General features: G+C 39.1%; 1 protein-coding gene across 6 annotated transcripts in view; it reads right to left on the bottom strand.

Annotated features, from left to right (window-relative positions):
- Positions 1-1,284: 1,284 nt before the first annotated feature.
- The window catches only part of LOC143121582 (protein NLRC3-like), a 63,389-nt gene continuing 45,803 nt past the window's right edge, over positions 1,285-18,870 (bottom strand). For 4 of the 6 annotated variants that reach the window (XM_076282019.1, XM_076282001.1, XM_076282037.1 and 1 more), the window contains 2 exons: positions 4,751-4,797; positions 1,337-2,390 (listed from right to left, as the gene is read on the bottom strand). In XM_076282019.1, coding sequence (XP_076138134.1) covers positions 1,870-2,390; positions 4,751-4,797 — 568 coding nt within the window. In that variant the 3' untranslated portion in view covers positions 1,337-1,869. Of the gene's footprint in view, positions 2,391-4,750; positions 4,798-18,870 lie in introns of all 6 variants that reach the window. The other 2 variants (XM_076282027.1, XM_076282045.1) reach the window with 2 other exon arrangements.

The following is an 18,870-nucleotide window of genomic DNA, read 5'->3' as shown; positions in this document are numbered from 1 at the left end:
ACCTATTAGGTCCACAGACAAAAACATAACATTCAAGTAAACAATATAAAAAGTAAAGAGTAAATAAGAAGGCACATACAGTGAAGAAATAAGAGCAGCAAAAAAGAAATGGGTTGAAAAATTGTGCAATTGTGCATACAGTAGACAGTCAATATAATAGTGCAGAAGTCAGGCCAATAAATGGCTGAGGTAGTTATGTTTGACCTAAGTATGCATAGTGGTGCAAGTTATATAAGAGCAGCAGAAGTGTGTTCAGAAGTGTTTTCAGGACACAGGACAACAACAACAAGTTGCAAAGTGTGCAAGTGTACAAGTGGAGTAGTGCAAGTGGAGTAGTGCAAGGCAGCCATTGTGGGTCCAAAAGTCCAAGATGTTATGTGACTGAGGGTGGAGGGGGAAGAGGGGGGAGAGAGTTTAGCATCCTAACAGCCTGGTGTATGAAGCTGTTGGTGAGTCTGGTGGTGCGGGAGCGCAGGCTTCTGTACCTCTTCCCAGAGGGCAGTGGATCAAACAAATTGTGAGCGGGGTGACTTGCATCACTCACAATTGTGGTCGCCTTGCGGGTGAGGTGGGAGGTGTAAATGTCCTTCAGGGAGGGGAGTGAAGCACCAATAATCCTTCCAGCTGTGTTCACTATGCGCTGCAGGGCTTTCCTGTTGTATTCAGTGCAGCTTCCGCCCCACACAGCGATACAGCTGGAGAGGATGCTCTCAATGGTGCCTCGGTAGAATGTGGTCATGATGGCTGGTGGGGCACTTGCTCGCCTGAGTTTCCGCAGGAAGTACAGGCGGCGCTGAGCTTTCTTCGCCAGTGATGCAGTGTTGGTGGTCCAGGAGAGGTCTTCACTGATGTGCACCCCCAGGAATTTGGTGCTGCTCACTCTCTCCACCACAGCACCGTCGATGGTCAGTGGCAGGTGTTGGGTGTGACCTCTCCGGAAGTCAACAACAATCTCTTTGGTCTTGCTGACGTTCAGCAGGAGGTTGTTGTCCCTGCACCACGTTGTCAGAAGGTCGACCTCCAACCTGTATTGAGTCTCATCGCCCTTGGTGATGAGACCCACCAGAGTTGTGTCGTCAGCAAATTTCACTATGTGGTTGTTGCTGTAGGTTGTAGTGCAGTCATGCGTCAGCAGGGTGAAGAGCAGCGGACTGAGCACGCAGCCTTGGGGGGCCCCCGTGCTCAGTGTGATGCTGCTTGAGATATTGTTGCCAACACGTACTACTTGGGGCCTCTGACAGAGGAAGTCCAGTAGCCAGTTGCAGAGGTAGGTACTGAGTCCCAGTTTGTCAAGTTTGCAGATGAGTTGTTGTGGTATTATGGTGTTGAATGCAGAACTGAAGTCTATAAACAGCAATCTCACATCTTACAGAGCATAATATGAAGAAATCAATATAAGCATTTGTTTAGTTTCATCAAAACAGCAGTACATAATTGAATATACGTACATACATACACTACACATGTGTATGAACAGGAGTGTGTGTGACTGGTGTTCCTGCAGTTCTTTATACAGTCTATGGGCCAAACCTGGAGCTAATAAACGTTCAAGCATTGTTTTTGTTTTTATTGTTGAAAGGGTCTATATAAACCACACACACAGTGTTATACAACAGACACAGTAACCGATTGTAAATAAGATCTACAACACATTACATTTACATAGCGCTTTTCACACCCACACACACACACGCATGGAATGAGAGAGTAGAGAGAGACATAGAGAGAAAGAGGGAGGAAGAGAAGGGAAGGGGGAGTAGAAACTGAGGGTAGAGAGAGAGAGAGGGAGGAAGAGAAGGGAGGGGGGAGTAGAAACTGAGGGTAGAGAGAAAGGATGGATGTACCTGTTGACGGAGGAGCTCATGTGATCTAGCAAAGGGACACTGAGGATTGATAAACCCAAAACCCTGGATAGAGGGGCTCAGTGAATGTGGAGTGGAACGTGTGCAGGTGGATGAGTGTGTTAGTGGAGACGCTGTTGAAGGACAGAGTGCCGGCCGGCCAGTCCAGGTAAACTCCTACTCTTCTGGAGGGAGGGGAGGGGGCAGGTATGTCAGTGCGTTTCTTATTGTGCCAGGCAGAGTAACTGTCATCAGGAGAGCAGTTCAGAATCCAGGACTTGGCATTGTATCCCATTATGACGTCATCACCCACCCCTTTCCTCTTGATGCTTTTATAGGCCACAGATATATGTGGGCTATAGTCACTCAACTCAACCTCCCAGTAGCAGCGTCCAGTCAGACCCTCTCTACACAACACCTGATGATAGTAGTCAAATCGCTCTGGGTGTTCAGGATACGCTTCTCTCGCATGTGTCACCGTTCTGTTCCCCTCAGAGAGAGAGAGATTTCTGTGTGCTGTGTTTGGGTCCAGTGTGAGATCACAGGCATCTGCAGACAAGAGGAGAGGAGAGAACATGAGAACATGAGAACACACACACAGACACACACACACACACACACACACACACACACACACACACACACACACACACACACACAGAGAAAACATCCTCATCAGAATATGGGGAACACACACACACACACAGAGAGAACAACCTCATCAGAATATGGGGAACACACAGACACGTACACACAGACACACACACAGACACACACACAGACACACACACACACACACACACACACAAACACGTTTAACGTATCTAGCTTAATTATCCACCATTTAGGCTATAGTATTAGTATAGTTATATCATGTAATCATGCACAAACTGAAAGAATTTGACTTGACTTTAAGCATCATTGAGACCATCTCTCAGGAAAGGTGAGATTTTGATACAGCAAGAGTGAAGACATTGATGATTTCAACATGCTTTTCATTTATTTGGCAAAAAAGTAGAATGTGTTAGTGCCAACTAAGCAAACTAAGATTGACTGAAACATTAGGGTAAGTGTTGCTTTTTCCAGCCTATGTTTTCGATGGTAACCCATTGTCAGTCAATAGTGAAAGTAACTGCATATAACTGTCTTGTCGTTGACTGACTCCTTGGTGAAGTTAGTTGAGAACGGTAATGTGTTTCTTTTTAATAAACTGCCTGTACACTTACAAAGTTCTCAATGCTTCGGTTTACATGTAGAGACCCTCATTATGATACTGTGTAAGTGTAGTGCTATTTTGAGCCTGTTAGTGGTATAGAAATAGCGATTTCTTTCTACAGTACGTGTGCCCCGAAGGCTAGCGTTAAACGCTAATAAGCGGTTTGCAATAAAACTGGTCACATTCGACTAGCATGAAAACAAATCCCAGCGAACGGTCGAACTCAGTACAAATGTGTTATTAACCCCTAGGTTCATTTTGCGCCGGAATTGTCCTTTAAGAATGACTATTCCATACGGTTTTGCAAGCAGCCTCCTTCAAATACGCCGTTGAATGCCAAAATACCGATGCATTTATCTGACATATCGCGCGTTAAAGGGAATGACAGATGTCATTCTCATTGGTTTAAAATGATGTTACGCCCCAAACACACCCATATGACTGATTAAAAGACCTAGGAACACCTTGTTACACCATGCACTCCACTTTTGAGAACGAAACCCCTCCCAATGTGAACTGGACATCCTACTAAATTTGAATAGACTTTTGACGAGTGACGATGCACTTTAGAATGTCATCATAGGGCCCATAAGGTTACAGTATATACAGTATATGCACCATATAGAATGCAGTTAATTTGGGTTGAGGATCTGTCTTGACAAGTCTTTTGATTTTTTATTGGCTTGCACATACCTTGAAAGGCTAGCCAGGCGCTTCAGTTCAATATGCCGTTTCAGGTTTGCTGAAGTGCGGGCAAAGTTTGCACAGAAATGTACGATTTTTCCCATCCTCACCGACCTTGTCATAAAACTTGTTTAAATGATCATATACTGATCATAATGATCACATCAGCCTTTCTCAAACTTCTTTGACCTGAGACCCAGTCAAGACATAATTTGGGGTCATATGGCCCACCTACATGAACCCACCCCCTCCTCCCACCCCCCATCAAATTATCATAATGATATCACAATTATTATTATTTTTATACTATATTGCTATACATGCACTTCAAAACAGTCAATGTTTAAAGTGCTAAGATTGTTCACAAAAGTTTGTGAAAACATGCACATCAGAGTACTGCTTTACTAATGTAAAATATAATTAGGCCTACAATAGTTTCATTGTTTTTGCATTGTTGCATAATGCTTGCATGAGAAATACTTCTCAAAACAACAACAATTATATGGGTGGCTTTGTTTTGGGATGTTTCCCTCATGCAAGCATCATACATATTTATATGCTATTTAATTACATTTCATTTGAACGCCTGAATGTAAGGATTCAGGAAACACAATACCAGCTTTTGTGAATAGTAAATGGCGGATTAGATCATGTGTAAATCACTGATCTTTAACTATCTTTAACTAAGACTAATTAATAGCTTTTGGCTGACTTTAATATTTAATGCTAGACAGGCACACACACACACACACACACACACACACACACACACAATGTCAACATAAACAAAAAAACACACACACACACACACCACTACCGTACCAGCACACACACACATATACACACACAGGCACAAACATACAGGCACACACACACAAACAAATATCTCTCACACACACACAATGTCAACATAAACAAAAAACATACACACACCCGTACGTTCAAGCATACCATGCTAAAACATATGAGTGTGAATGATCACAAATACTGAATAAACATAAAAACTTACATCTCAGCAAACGTGGTCGTGCTCTGCTTACAGAAGCATGGTCAGTTCTGTAATGTAAACAAAACGTCACACACATGTTCCATTTGACAGATGTCAACATTGCTGTTTTTCTGTTTGTCCCACCTATGAAATGTAAGGTGATTTATTATCCCACTGAAAATAGTCTGCTGCCGTATATGTTTCCCCTGATATAAAGTAAAGAAGTAACTCTCTTTCCAGCTGTCTTTATCGCGTACAAACACTCTTGTCCCAAGGCGACGCCTCAATGCCCCTCTAGTTCTCAGAATAAATATAATAATAAGTTTATTTTATATATCGCCTTTCTCAAACCCAAGGTCACTTTACACAGTAGGAAGGCAAAGAAACACAATAACAAACAAACAAAACAATACAACAAAGACAAGCTATCTGTATGGAACTATGTGTTGGGTGTGGAGGAGAAGTGATCATTAAACAGTAAGGTCTTGAGATGTGCTTTGAAGAAAGGAAGAGAAGGACAGGGACGAAGAGGTTGGGGGAGGGAGTTCCAGAGTTTGGGTGCCAAGGCACTGTAGGACCTGCCACCCAGGGTGGAGAGTCTGGAGTGGGGGGGAGGTTTTGGTCAGAGGATCTGAGTGAGCGGGAAGGAGTGTAAGGGGTCAGGAGGTTGCAGATGTAGGGGGGAGCAAGGTTGTGAAGGGCTTTGAAGGTGAGTAGTAGTGCTTTGTATACTGCTCAAAAACAATTAAGGGAACACTTCAATCATACAGTGGATCGGTACTCTGACACTGTTTGGTTCTGAGCAAGTAAAACTTTTGAGGCGAGTGTTTTATTTTGCAACAACTGTCAGACATTATGTGAATGTAATTTGAGAATGGAGAAAAGGGTGGAATGTTTCAAAAATGTGTTTTAACAATTGTGGAAAACTGTAAGTGCTCCCTTAATTTTTTTGAGCAGTATATTTGATCCGGGACGGAACTGGTTGCCAATGGAGTTGATGGAGAAAGGGGGTGATGTGTGCTGATCGTCTGGTATGGGTGAGGAGCCTGGCTGCAGAGTTTTGAATATATTGTAGTCTTTTGAAGGGTTTTAGTGGGGAGACCAAGGAAAAGTGAGTTGCAGTAATCTAGACGGGACATAATGAAAGAGTGAACCAAAGTCTGTGCATCACTAGCAGAGAGGAAGGGTCGGAGGTGGGCAATGTTAGAGAGGTGAAAAAAGCAGTCTTAGTGAGTGATTTGATATAAGGATCAAAGCTAAGGGTGGAGTCAAGCTCAATGCCAAGGTTTTTAACAATAGGGGTAGAGTGGACAGGTGAGCCATCAATGTTGAGAGTGAGACAGAAGATTTGGTGAGGATGCTTTTAGGGCCAATCAGCAGAATTTCGGTCAGAGAGGCAGCATGGTGGGGGGTCAGAGGGAGAGGGAGTGGTAAGATAGAGTTGGATGTCATCTGAATAGCAGTGGAAGTTGAGACCGTGGCTGTGAATAATCTGGCCAAAGGGAGGATGTATATGAAAAAGAGGAGGGGCCCAAGTACAGAACCCTGGGGGACACCACGAGTGGAGCAGGCTTTAAGTAGAGGGGTGGGGGCAGGGTCAAGCAGACATGATGAGGAGTTGGACTTAGTAATGATGTCAGTGATAGTGAGGGAGTCAGTAGCAGTGAAATGAGAGAGCTGAGGGCCCAGAGAAGGAGGAGAAAAAGAGAGAGATAGCATTGGGGTTGAAGTTGTTGTAGATTTGGCTAATTTTATCATCAAAGAAGTGTAAGAAGGCCTGGCACTGCTCAGGGGTCTTAGGACAGGCAGTGACAGGGGGTTTTACGAGTTTGTCCACAGTCCTGAATAGGGTTTTTGGCCTGGATATGGAGGAGGTTATGAGTGATGTAGTAGTTTGAGTGGGCATTGAGGGCTTCCCTATATGTCTGAATATGTTCGGTGTAGAGCATGGAGTGAATTGTAAGGCCAGTTTTTCTTGTATAGCCGTTCAAGAGAGAGGCCACCGACCTTTAGTTGCCTAAGCTCAGGGGTGAACCAGGCGCATGTACGGTTTGCTGGTACAAGCCTAGTCCTGACAGGGGCTAAGCTATTAAGCAGGCTGGTCAGGATTCATTGTACATAGCAACCAGGTTATCTGCGGACGAGAGCTCGTCCAGGTCAAACAGCAAGCAAGCATGCTGTGAGGCAGCAAGCATGCTGTGGTCAATTGATCTGATGTTACGACCTGTGATAGTTGTTTTCTCTGAGGAGGGAGGAGGAGTGATCATATGAAAATGGCATTCAATGAGCTTATGGTCCGAGACACCAGAGAGGGAACCAGAGACAGAGATGCCATTCAGACCAGAAGAGCAGAGCAGATCCAATGTGTGACCATGAGTGTGAGTGGGAAAGTCAACATGCTGTGTCAAACTAAAACAGTCCAATAAAGAGTTAAACTCTGAGGTGTAAGAACAATTAGTACAGTGAGTTCATTGAATTCAGACAGAAAATTTGCAGGTGGTTTTGGGGGGTGGTAGATTAGCAATAGTAAAAGTGGTAGGGTAGAAACAACCTTCACAGCAATATATTCAAAAGATGTCACTTCAAATGGCCTAAGTTCTTTAATATTCAGATCTGAGCGGTACACTACAGCCAACCCACCCCCTCTCCCTACAGATCTGGGTTTGGATAAGTAGCAGTATCCAGAGGGGGTCAGCAGGTTTAAATGAATGCAGTCCCCGGGTTGTTGCCAGGTCTCTGAGAGACAAAACAGGTCACATTTTTTGTCAATGATGAGATAGTTCTGCACCAGATTTTATGGTAGAGCCAATCAGGACACAGGGCGGGAGTTTCATAGATGTGACGTAGCGTAGAAGCGACTGTGAGACTGTTCTCAGCGTCACGGGTTGGCTTCGATGTGAGTGGTTGAAGTAGCACGTCAATAGATGACAGACAAGTGGCTTATCCAATCATACGCAAGGGCGTAGGTTTGGTCTCAGCTTTGGTGGGGACACCACTACCCCCCCCCAGACTCTTTCACCAGCCATTATAGATATATAAAATGATTAAAATGTTCTACTGTCTAACTTGATCTAACTATACTGTGTAGCCTACATAATCTGATTTTAATATGTACAGATATGTATGCTATATTTAACATTTAACATTTATTTTCTATTTGGTCTGTTATAAGATCATGCATTGACCCATTTAAGCACAGCTCAGTTTTAAGAAACTTAAATACATGCATGCAGGCGCGTAGCAAGCGTGGGGGATGTGGGTGTTATAACGTACGCACTTTTGCTGGAACACGATTCTATCCCCCACACTTTTTGTCAGATTAAAATGAAAGTAAAATATGGAAATAAACGCTCCCGTAAAGAGTTGGAACCGTATAACGCACACACAGGGAGACACATAGGTCTGTTGATTTGATTGAACGGTCATCCAGCCAATCACATCAAGTTAGCCAGTGAAGAACCAGAGCCGCTCTGATCAAATTCAAAGTGTGCGTCTTTCAAGGCTGCGTGCTGCTCCTTGGGTCTGCATTATAACGTCTGCAGTGAGCAGATTTCAGGTAGAATTAAAATTATAATTGTTACCGCATTATGGTAATTTAGTAAACCAAAATTCACTGTCTGACTGACAGTTTTTGTCACAATGTAGAAATGCAGGGAGTCAAAGTGAAAGCGGGGGTGCGTGTCATCAACTAGGTTATACATAGCCCAGTCAGCACACATACGTCTCCAGGACCTTGAAAAAGATCTGAACAGCTTACATTGCGTTCCATTTAGAACGTCTTATTTAATCTGATCTTACAAATGTCGGCGGCATTTCACTGTCAATGTGTCGTAGTGCTACATCTAGGCCTACTGGAGATCTTAATGTGTTAAATACAATCACGTTCCATTTAGAACATCTTATTTTCATCTTACAAACAGCGTGGTCAAGACACATTTGAGTTCTACATCTGAGAACTAAGATTTCCATCATGTAGAACTCAAATAGAACGCTAGTGTGCAATGTGTGCGTCCCTGCAGTAAGTGAAACTGGAGGTAATGTGGGCTAGAAGCAACAATAGTTTAAACAACAACGTGGCTTCCTGTAACTTTCAATGGAAAAAGCATAAACTGCTAATCATAATCTTTAAATTGACATTAATTAAGCTGTGTGGTCAAGACACATTTGAGTTCTACATCTGAGAACTAAGATTTCCATCATGTAGAACTCAAATAGAACGCTGTGTGCAATGTGTGCGTCCCTGCAGCAAGTGAAACTGTAGATAACGTGGGCTAGAAGCAACAATAGTTTAAACAACAACGTGGCTTCCTGTAACTTTCAATGGAAAAAGCATAAACTGCTAATCATAATCTTTAAATTAACATTAATTAAGCTGGCTATATGCAACACAATTTATTTATATTCCCTTTGCATATGTTTGGGTAGACTTCAAACGTTTTTGAATTTGAGCTTACAGTTCTGTCACTATTCTGTGTCCTTTACATTTATTTAATAGGTATTAGTGATACCTCGAAATGAGGCTGCTGTCTGTTAGGCAATTTATTGTAGCTTGCTAACCCATATGTACAAAACATAATTTCTGAAATGATTTCTTGATTTATAACATGAGATATGTCTCCATGTAGGGTAGTGTCAAATAGTGAAGTGATAGCAGGTAGATCATGTAGGCCTACATGTTACATGAGCCACACATGAGAGGCGCTGCTTCTTCTGTCCCTTCCAAACTGCATTAAAACGGTGTGTTTAGCAATCAGAATTTCACATTTTTTTCGGGGGAGAAACTCCCGGACACCAATATAGTCCGCACCCCTCTCAGAAAATACTTACAACGTCCCTGTAGGTAAGGGAGTTATTAATAATTTGTCCAGATTGTTTCATTTGACTATCCCACAACCCCCACACTTTTAAAAAGCTTGATACGCCCCTGCATGCATGCTTAGCATTTTGTGAAAAGAAATCATTAAGGCTACAATGAACCGTGAGCTGCCAGTATATTCTCTGATTCTGATATTTACAGATATCTAGGCGATGTAAGCACAGCTCAGTTTTAAGAAATGCTTAAAGCCGAAAGACCATGTTGAATTTTGCTACAATTTATTTCAAAACCGGATTACTCTGGAACAGTTAACTATACACGGAAATGCATTACACCTTTGTGTTCGGTAAGGTCTGCTGTTTATTCTGATATATGGTTTGTCATGTGTTGCGTGAAGAGTGTAGGCCTACGAGATTCCACCGAGACGAATGGATGTGGAGATGTGCGCAGAGAATAATTGTTAAATCACTTGAAGTTATTTTTCTCGCGAACTGTTTATCACAGCAAATAGTGGCTAGCTAGCACCGTTTAAAAGCTGAGAAAAGGCTCTTTCATGTGACACATGTGTGATGAGTAGCCTACTTCTCAAGGAGTTCAACAGAGAAGAATGGGTGAATTTGGACGCACTCCATATGCCTTGTAGTGAAGTGAAGCTGAAGCGCGGAGACTGCGGCTCACTGGTAGTTATTATAGGTAACTTCAAATCAGCGCGATTTACCCTTATAGGCTACTGCACATTACAAGATCTGTACGAGATGATCCGCAGCACTGAAGTGAGAAATTATTTACCTAACTCTTTGTGTAGCGCATGTGAGCGCTTCCCCCCCATTTCGACCTGAATATTGGTGGGGACATTTCAGTCGTAATTTGACATTGGTGTGGACACGTCCTTCGGTCCCCACGCAAATCTACGCACCTGATCATATGCAAGGATTTTTGATAAGGCCCAGCCTTCTGAAACACCATTCCAATGGATCGGTTCCAGATGGATGAGTGGAGCTAGGCGGAGCGAAATTCATCTGGCGAAAGTCAGGTTAGGTGTAAACAGGCTCCATTGCCAAGTTACAAAAAGCACACAGGCACAACAGCATGAGGCGAGCTGAGAGGACTTTAATCCACCGAGGTGAAGTTAGTTTGATATTTGATATTCGGATATTCGACAGATATTCAAAAAAAAAAATATGCGGCCGGTTTCACCCCGTGTTTGCAGACAATGTACAAACAGATGACCTGTCTACTTGCTCCCAGCCGACCATAGGGACCGTCTAAAAAGTACATTCTGAATTACCTTCATAGTCTTTTTTGTCAATAGCTTTGACATCATGTGACCTAGTGACTCCAAACCAATTCAAAATAGTTATCCTATATGGGACTCATCAGACACACCTCTTTTTATAGTCACTGTATGCACACTGTATTTTATATGAATATTTTAAAGAAAATACATTATTTCATATAAGAAACAGTCTCCTTTTTTCAATACCTCCCAGGTCATGTGACCTAGTGACTCCAAACCAATGCAGAATTGTTATCCTATATGGGACTCATCAGACACACCTCTTTTTATAGTCACTGTATGCACACTGTATTTTATATGAATATTTTAAAGAAAATACATTATTTCATATAAGAAACAGTCTCCTTTTTTTCAATACCTCCCAGGTCATGTGACCTAGTGACTCCAAACCAATGCAGAATAATTATCCTATATAGGACTCATCAGACACACCTCTTTTTATAGTCACTGTATGCACACTGTATTTTATATGAATATTTTAAAGAAAATACATTATTTCATATAAGAAACAGTCTCCTTTTTTTCAATACCTCCCAGGTCATGTGACCTAGTGACTCCAAACCAATGTAGAATTGTTATCCTATATGGGACTCATCGGGCACACCTCTTTTTATGATCACTGTATGCACACTGTTTTTTACATTAATATTTTAAAGAAAATACATTATTTCATATAAGAAACAGTCTCCTTTTTTTCAATACCTCCCAAGCCATGTGACCTAGTGGCTCCAAACCAATGCAGAATAGTTATCCTATATGGGACTCATCAGACACACCTCTTTTTATAGTCACTGTATGCACACTGTATTTTATATGAATATTTTGTAAAAAAAATACATTATTTTTTATATGAATGGTCCTCTTTTTTCAATACCTCCCAAGTCATGTGACCTAGTGACTCCAAACCAATGCAGAATAGTTATCCTATATGGGACTCATCAGACACACCTCTTTTTATAGTCATTGTATGCACACTGTATTCTATATGAATATTTTGTAAAAAAAAACACATTATTTCCTATATGAATGGTCCTCTTTTTTCAATACCTCCCAAGTCATGTGACCTAGTGGCTCCAAACCAATGCAGAATAGTTATCCTATATGGGACTCATCAGACACACCTCTTTTTATGGTCACTGTATGCACACTGTATTTTATATGAATATTTTGTAAAAAAAATACATTATTTCCTATATGAATGGTCCTCTTTTTTCAATACCTCCCAAGTCATGTGACCTAGTGACTCCAAACCAATGCATAATAGTTATCCTATATAGGACTCATCGGGCACACCTCTTTTTATAGTCACTGTATGCACACTGTATTTTATATTAATATTTTAAAGAAAATACATTATTTCATATAAGAAACAGTCTCCTTTTTTTCAATACCTCCCAGGTCATGTGACCTAGTGACTCCAAACCAATGCAGAATAATTATCCTATATAGGACTCATCAGACACACCTCTTTTTATGGTCACTGTATGCACACTGTATTTTATATGAATATTTTGTAAAAAAATACATTATTTCCTATATGAATGGTCCTCTTTTTTCAATACCTCCCAAGTCATTTGACCTAGTGACTCCAAACCAATGCAGAATAGTTATCCTATATGGAACTCATCGGGCACACCTCTTTTTATGGTCACTGTATGCCCACTGTATTTTATATGAATATTTTGTAAAAAAAAACACATTATTTCCTATATGAATGGTCCTCTTTTTTCAATACCTCCCAAGTCATGTGACCTAGTGACTCCAAACCAATGCAACATAGTTATCCTATATGGGACTCATCGGGCACACCTCTTTTTATGGTCACTGTATGCACACTGTATTTTATATTAATATTTTAAAGAAAATACATTATTTCATATAAGAAACAGTCTCCTTTTTTTCAATACCTCCCAGGTCATGTGACCTAGTGACTCCAAACCAATGCAGAATAATTATCCTATATAGGACTCATCAGACACACCTCTTTTTATAGTCACTGTATGCACACTGTATTTTATATGAATATTTTAAAGAAAATACATTATTTCATATAAGAAACAGTCTCCTTTTTTCAATACCTCCCAGGTCATGTGACCTAGTGACTCCAAACCAATGCAGAATTGTTATCCTATATGGGACTCATCGGGCACACCTCTTTTTATGATCACTGTATGCACACTGTTTTTTACATTAATATTTTAAAGAAAATACATTATTTCATATAAGAAACAGTCTCCTTTTTTTCAATACCTCCCAAGCCATGTGACCTAGTGGCTCCAAACCAATGCAGAATAGTTATCCTATATGGGACTCATCAGACACACCTCTTTTTATAGTCACTGTATGCACACTGTATTTTATATGAATATTTTGTAAAAAAATACATTATTTTTTATATGAATGGTCCTCTTTTTTCAATACCTCCCAAGTCATGTGACCTAGTGGCTCCAAACCAATGCAGAATAGTTATCCTATATGGGACTCATCAGACACACCTCTTTTTATGGTCACTGTATGCACACTGTATTTTATATGAATATTTTGTAAAAAAATACATTATTTCCTATATGAATGGTCCTCTTTTTTCAATACCTCCCAAGTCATGTGACCTAGTGACTCCAAACCAATGTATAATTGTTATCCTATATGGGACTCATCGGGCACACCTCTTTTTATGATCACTGTATGCACACTGTTTTTTACATTAATATTTTAAAGAAAATACATTATTTCATATAAGAAACAGTCTCCTTTTTTTCAATACCTCCCAAGCCATGTGACCTAGTGGCTCCAAACCAATGCAGAATAGTTATCCTATATGGGACTCATCAGACACACCTCTTTTTATAGTCACTGTATGCACACTGTATTTTATATGAATATTTTGTAAAAAAATACATTATTTTTTATATGAATGGTCCTCTTTTTTCAATACCTCCCAAGTCATGTGACCTAGTGACTCCAAACCAATGCAGAATAGTTATCCTATATGGGACTCATCAGACACACCTCTTTTTATAGTCATTGTATGCACACTGTATTCTATATGAATATTTTGTAAAAAAAAACACATTATTTCCTATATGAATGGTCCTCTTTTTTCAATACCTCCCAAGTCATGTGACCTAGTGGCTCCAAACCAATGCAGAATAGTTATCCTATATGGGACTCATCAGACACACCTCTTTTTATGGTCACTGTATGCACACTGTATTTTATATGAATATTTTGTAAAAAAATACATTATTTCCTATATGAATGGTCCTCTTTTTTCAATACCTCCCAAGTCATGTGACCTAGTGACTCCAAACCAATGCATAATAGTTATCCTATATAGGACTCATCGGGCACACCTCTTTTTATAGTCACTGTATGCACACTGTATTTTATATTAATATTTTAAAGAAAATACATTATTTCATATAAGAAACAGTCTCCTTTTTTTCAATACCTCCCAGGTCATGTGACCTAGTGACTCCAAACCAATGCAGAATAATTATCCTATATAGGACTCATCAGACACACCTCTTTTTATAGTCACTGTATGCACACTGTATTTTATATGAATATTTTAAAGAAAATACATTATTTCATATAAGAAACAGTCTCCTTTTTTTCAATACCTCCCAGGTCATGTGACCTAGTGACTCCAAACCAATGCAGAATTGTTATCCTATATGGGACTCATCGGGCACACCTCTTTTTATGATCACTGTATGCACACTGTTTTTTACATTAATATTTTAAAGAAAATACATTATTTCATATAAGAAACAGTCTCCTTTTTTTCAATACCTCCCAAGCCATGTGACCTAGTGGCTCCAAACCAATGCAGAATAGTTATCCTATATGGGACTCATCAGACACACCTCTTTTTATAGTCACTGTATGCACACTGTATTTTATATGAATATTTTGTAAAAAAATACATTATTTTTTATATGAATGGTCCTCTTTTTTCAATACCTCCCAAGTCATGTGACCTAGTGGCTCCAAACCAATGCAGAATAGTTATCCTATATGGGACTCATCAGACACACCTCTTTTTATGGTCACTGTATGCACACTGTATTTTATATGAATATTTTGTAAAAAAAATACATTATTTCCTATATGAATGGTCCTCTTTTTTCAATACCTCCCAAGTCATGTGACCTAGTGACTCCAAACCAATGCATAATAGTTATCCTATATAGGACTCATCGGGCACACCTCTTTTTATAGTCACTGTATGCACACTGTATTTTATATGAATATTTTAAAGAAAATACATTATTTCATATAAGAAACAGTCTCCTTTTTTTCAATACCTCCCAGGTCATGTGACCTAGTGACTCCAAACCAATGCAGAATAATTATCCTATATAGGACTCATCAGACACACCTCTTTTTATAGTCACTGTATGCACACTGTATTTTATATGAATATTTTAAAGAAAATACATTATTTCATATAAGAAACAGTCTCCTTTTTTTCAATACCTCCCAAGCCATGTGACCTAGTGGCTCCAAACCAATGCAGAATAGTTACCCTATATGGGACTAATCAGACACACCTCTTCCTATAACCATTGAAAGCACACTATTTTATATTAATATTTTAAAGAAAATACATCGTTTCCTATAAGGAATGGTCTCCTTTTTCAATACCCCCCCCCCCCCCGCAAGGGAAGTGATGTAGACTATGGAAACTGTGTTTCTCTCAATACCTTCCATATAACAGTAGATGCCAAATCATTTTTCATATTGAGGTGTGTCTGATAAGTACCCCATAGCAGAACAGTTCTGTATTGATCTGTGTTGTCTAGGACCCCTTATATGGCAGCTATTGAGCAAAAAGCTGTTTTCCATAGGAAATAAATATGATTCTTTAAAAAAATTAAATATAATAGTTTATGCAAAATATTATTTCACATTGACATGTGTCTGATTATTATCACATAGCAGAACAGTTCTATGTTGATCTGTGATGTCTAGCGAGAAAAAAGCTTGCAAGGTATTGAAAAATGGAGACCATTCATGATGGCAAATAATGTATTTTCTTAAAAATATTCATATAAAATATAGTGTGCATACAGTGACTATAAGAAGAGGTGTGTCTTATTAGTCCCACATAGGATAACTATTCTGCATTGGTTTGGAGTCCCTAGGTCACATGGCTTGGGAGGTATTGAAAAAAAGGAGTCTGTTTCTTATATAAAATAATGTATTTTATTGAAAAAAATTCATATAAAATACAGTGTGCATACAGTGACTATAAAAAGAGGTGTGCCCGATGAGTCCCATATAGGATAACTATTCTGCATTGGTTTGGAGTCACTAGGTCACATGACTTGGGAGGTATTGAAAAAAGAGGACCATTCATATAGGAAATAATGTATTTTTTTTACAAAATATTCATATAAAATACAGTGTGCATACAGTGACCATAAAAAGAGGTGTGCCCGATGAGTCCCATATAGGATAACTATTTTGCATTGGTTTGGAGTCACTAGGTCACATGACTTGGGAGGTATTGAAAAAAGAGGACCATTCACATAGGAAATAATGTGTTTTTTTTTACAAAATATTCATATAGAATACAGTGTGCATACAATGACCATAAAAAGAGGTGTGTCTGATGAGTCCCATTTAGGATAACTATTCTGCATTGGTTTGGAGTCACTAGGTCACATGACTTGGGAGGTATTGAAAAAAAAGAGACTGTTTCTTATATGAAATAATGTATTTTCTTTAAAATATTCATATAAAATACAGTGTGCATACAGTGACTATAAAAAGAGGTGTGCCCGATGAGTCCTATATAGGATAACTATTCTGCATTGGTTTGGAGTCACTAGGTCACATGACTTGGGAGGTATTGAAAAAAGAGGACCATTCATATAGGAAATAATGTATTTTTTTACAAAATATTCATATAAAATACAGTGTGCATACAGTGACCATAAAAAAGAGGTGTGTCTGATGAGTCCCATATAGGATAACTATTCTGCATTGGTTTGGAGTCACTAGATCACATGGCTTGGGAGGTATTGAAAAAAAGGAGACTGTTTCTTATATGAAATAATGTATTTTCTTTAAAATATTAATGTAAAATACAGTGTGCATACAGTGACCATAAAAAGAGGTGTGCCCGATGAGTCCCATATAGGATAACTATTCTGCATTGGTTTGGAGTCACTAGGTCGCATGGCTTGGGAGGTATTGAAAAAAAGGAGACTGTTTCTTATGGTAAATAATGTATTTTCTTTAAAATATTCATATAAAATACAGTGTGCATACAGTGACTATAAAAAGAGGTGTGCCCGATGAGTCCTATATAGGATAACTATTCTGCATTGGTTTGGAGTCCCTAGGTCACATTACCTGGGAGGTATTGAAAAAAAGGAGACTGTTTCTGATATGAAATAATGTATTTTCTTTAAAATATTAATATAAAATACAGTGTGCATACAGTGACCATAAAAAGAGGTGTGCCCAATGAGTCCTATATAGGATAACTATTCTGCATTGGTTTGGAGTCACTAGGTCACATGACTTGGGAGGTATTGAAAAAAGAGGACCATTCATATAGGAAATAATGTATTTTTTTTACAAAATATTCATATAAAATACAGTGTGCATACAGTGACCATAAAAAGAGGTGTGTCTGATGAGTCCCATATAGGATAACTATTCTGCATTGGTTTGGAGTCACTAGATCACATGGCTTGGGAGGTATTGAAAAAAAGGAGACTGTTTCTTATATGAAATAATGTATTTTCTTTAAAATATTAATGTAAAATACAGTGTGCATACAGTGACCATAAAAAGAGGTGTGCCCGATGAGTCCCATATAGGATAACTATTCTGCATTGGTTTGGAGTCACTAGGTCGCATGGCTTGGGAGGTATTGAAAAAAAGGAGACTGTTTCTTATGGTAAATAATGTATTTTCTTTAAAATATTCATATAAAATACAGTGTGCATACAGTGACTATAAAAAGAGGTGTGCCCGATGAGTCCTATATAGGATAACTATTCTGCATTGGTTTGGAGTCACTAGGTCACATGACTTGGGAGGTATTGAAAAAAGAGGACCATTCATATAGGAAATAATGCATTTTTTTACAAAATATTCATATAAAATACAGTGTGCATACAGTGACCATAAAAAGAGGTGTGTCTTATGAGTCCCATATAGGATAACTATTCTGCATTGGTTTGGAGTCACTAGATCACATGGCTTGGGAGGTATTGAAAAAAAGGAGACTGTTTCTTATATGAAATAATGTATTTTCTTTAAAATATTAATGTAAAATACAGTGTGCATACAGTGACCATAAAAAGAGGTGTGCCCGATGAGTCCCATATAGGATAACTATTCTGCATTGGTTTGGAGTCACTAGGTCGCATGGCTTGGGAGGTATTGAAAAAAAGGAGACTGTTTCTTATGGTAAATAATGTATTTTCTTTAAAATATTAATATAAAATACAGTGTGCATACAGTGACTATAAAAAGAGGTGTGCCCGGTGAGTCCTATATAGGATAACTATTCTGCATTGGTTTGGAGTCACTAGTTCACATGACTTGGGAGGTATTGAAAAAAGAGGACCATTCATATAGGATATAATGTATTTTTTTTTACAAAATATTCATATAAAATACAGTGTGCATACAGTGACTATAAAAAGAGGTGTGCCCGATGAGTCCTATATAGGATAACTATTCTGCATTGGTTTGGAGTCACTAGTTCACATGACTTGGGAGGTATTGAAAAAAGAGGACCATTCATATAGGATATAATGTATTTTTTTTACAAAATATTCATATAAAATACAGTGTGCATACAGTGACTATAAAAAGAGGTGTGTCTGATGAGTCCCATATAGGATAAATATTCTGCATTGGTTTGGAGTCACTAGGTCACATGATGTCAAAGCTATTGACAAAAAAGACTATGAAGGTAATTCAGAAGGTACTTTTTAGACGGTCCCTAAGGTCGGCTGGGAGCAAGTAGACAGGTCATCTGTATGTACATTGTCTGCA

The sequence above is a fragment of the Alosa pseudoharengus genome, unplaced genomic scaffold, assembly GCF_046254945.1.
Source record: "Alosa pseudoharengus isolate Yale_2024_CS ecotype anadromous, Long Island Sound unplaced genomic scaffold, YU_APseudo_1.1 YU_APseudo_1.1_scf_1, whole genome shotgun sequence".
NCBI classification, from domain to species: domain Eukaryota; kingdom Metazoa; phylum Chordata; class Actinopteri; order Clupeiformes; family Clupeidae; genus Alosa; species Alosa pseudoharengus.
Note: the sequence above shows the minus strand (reverse complement) of the source record. Positions and strands in the feature narration are given on the sequence as shown.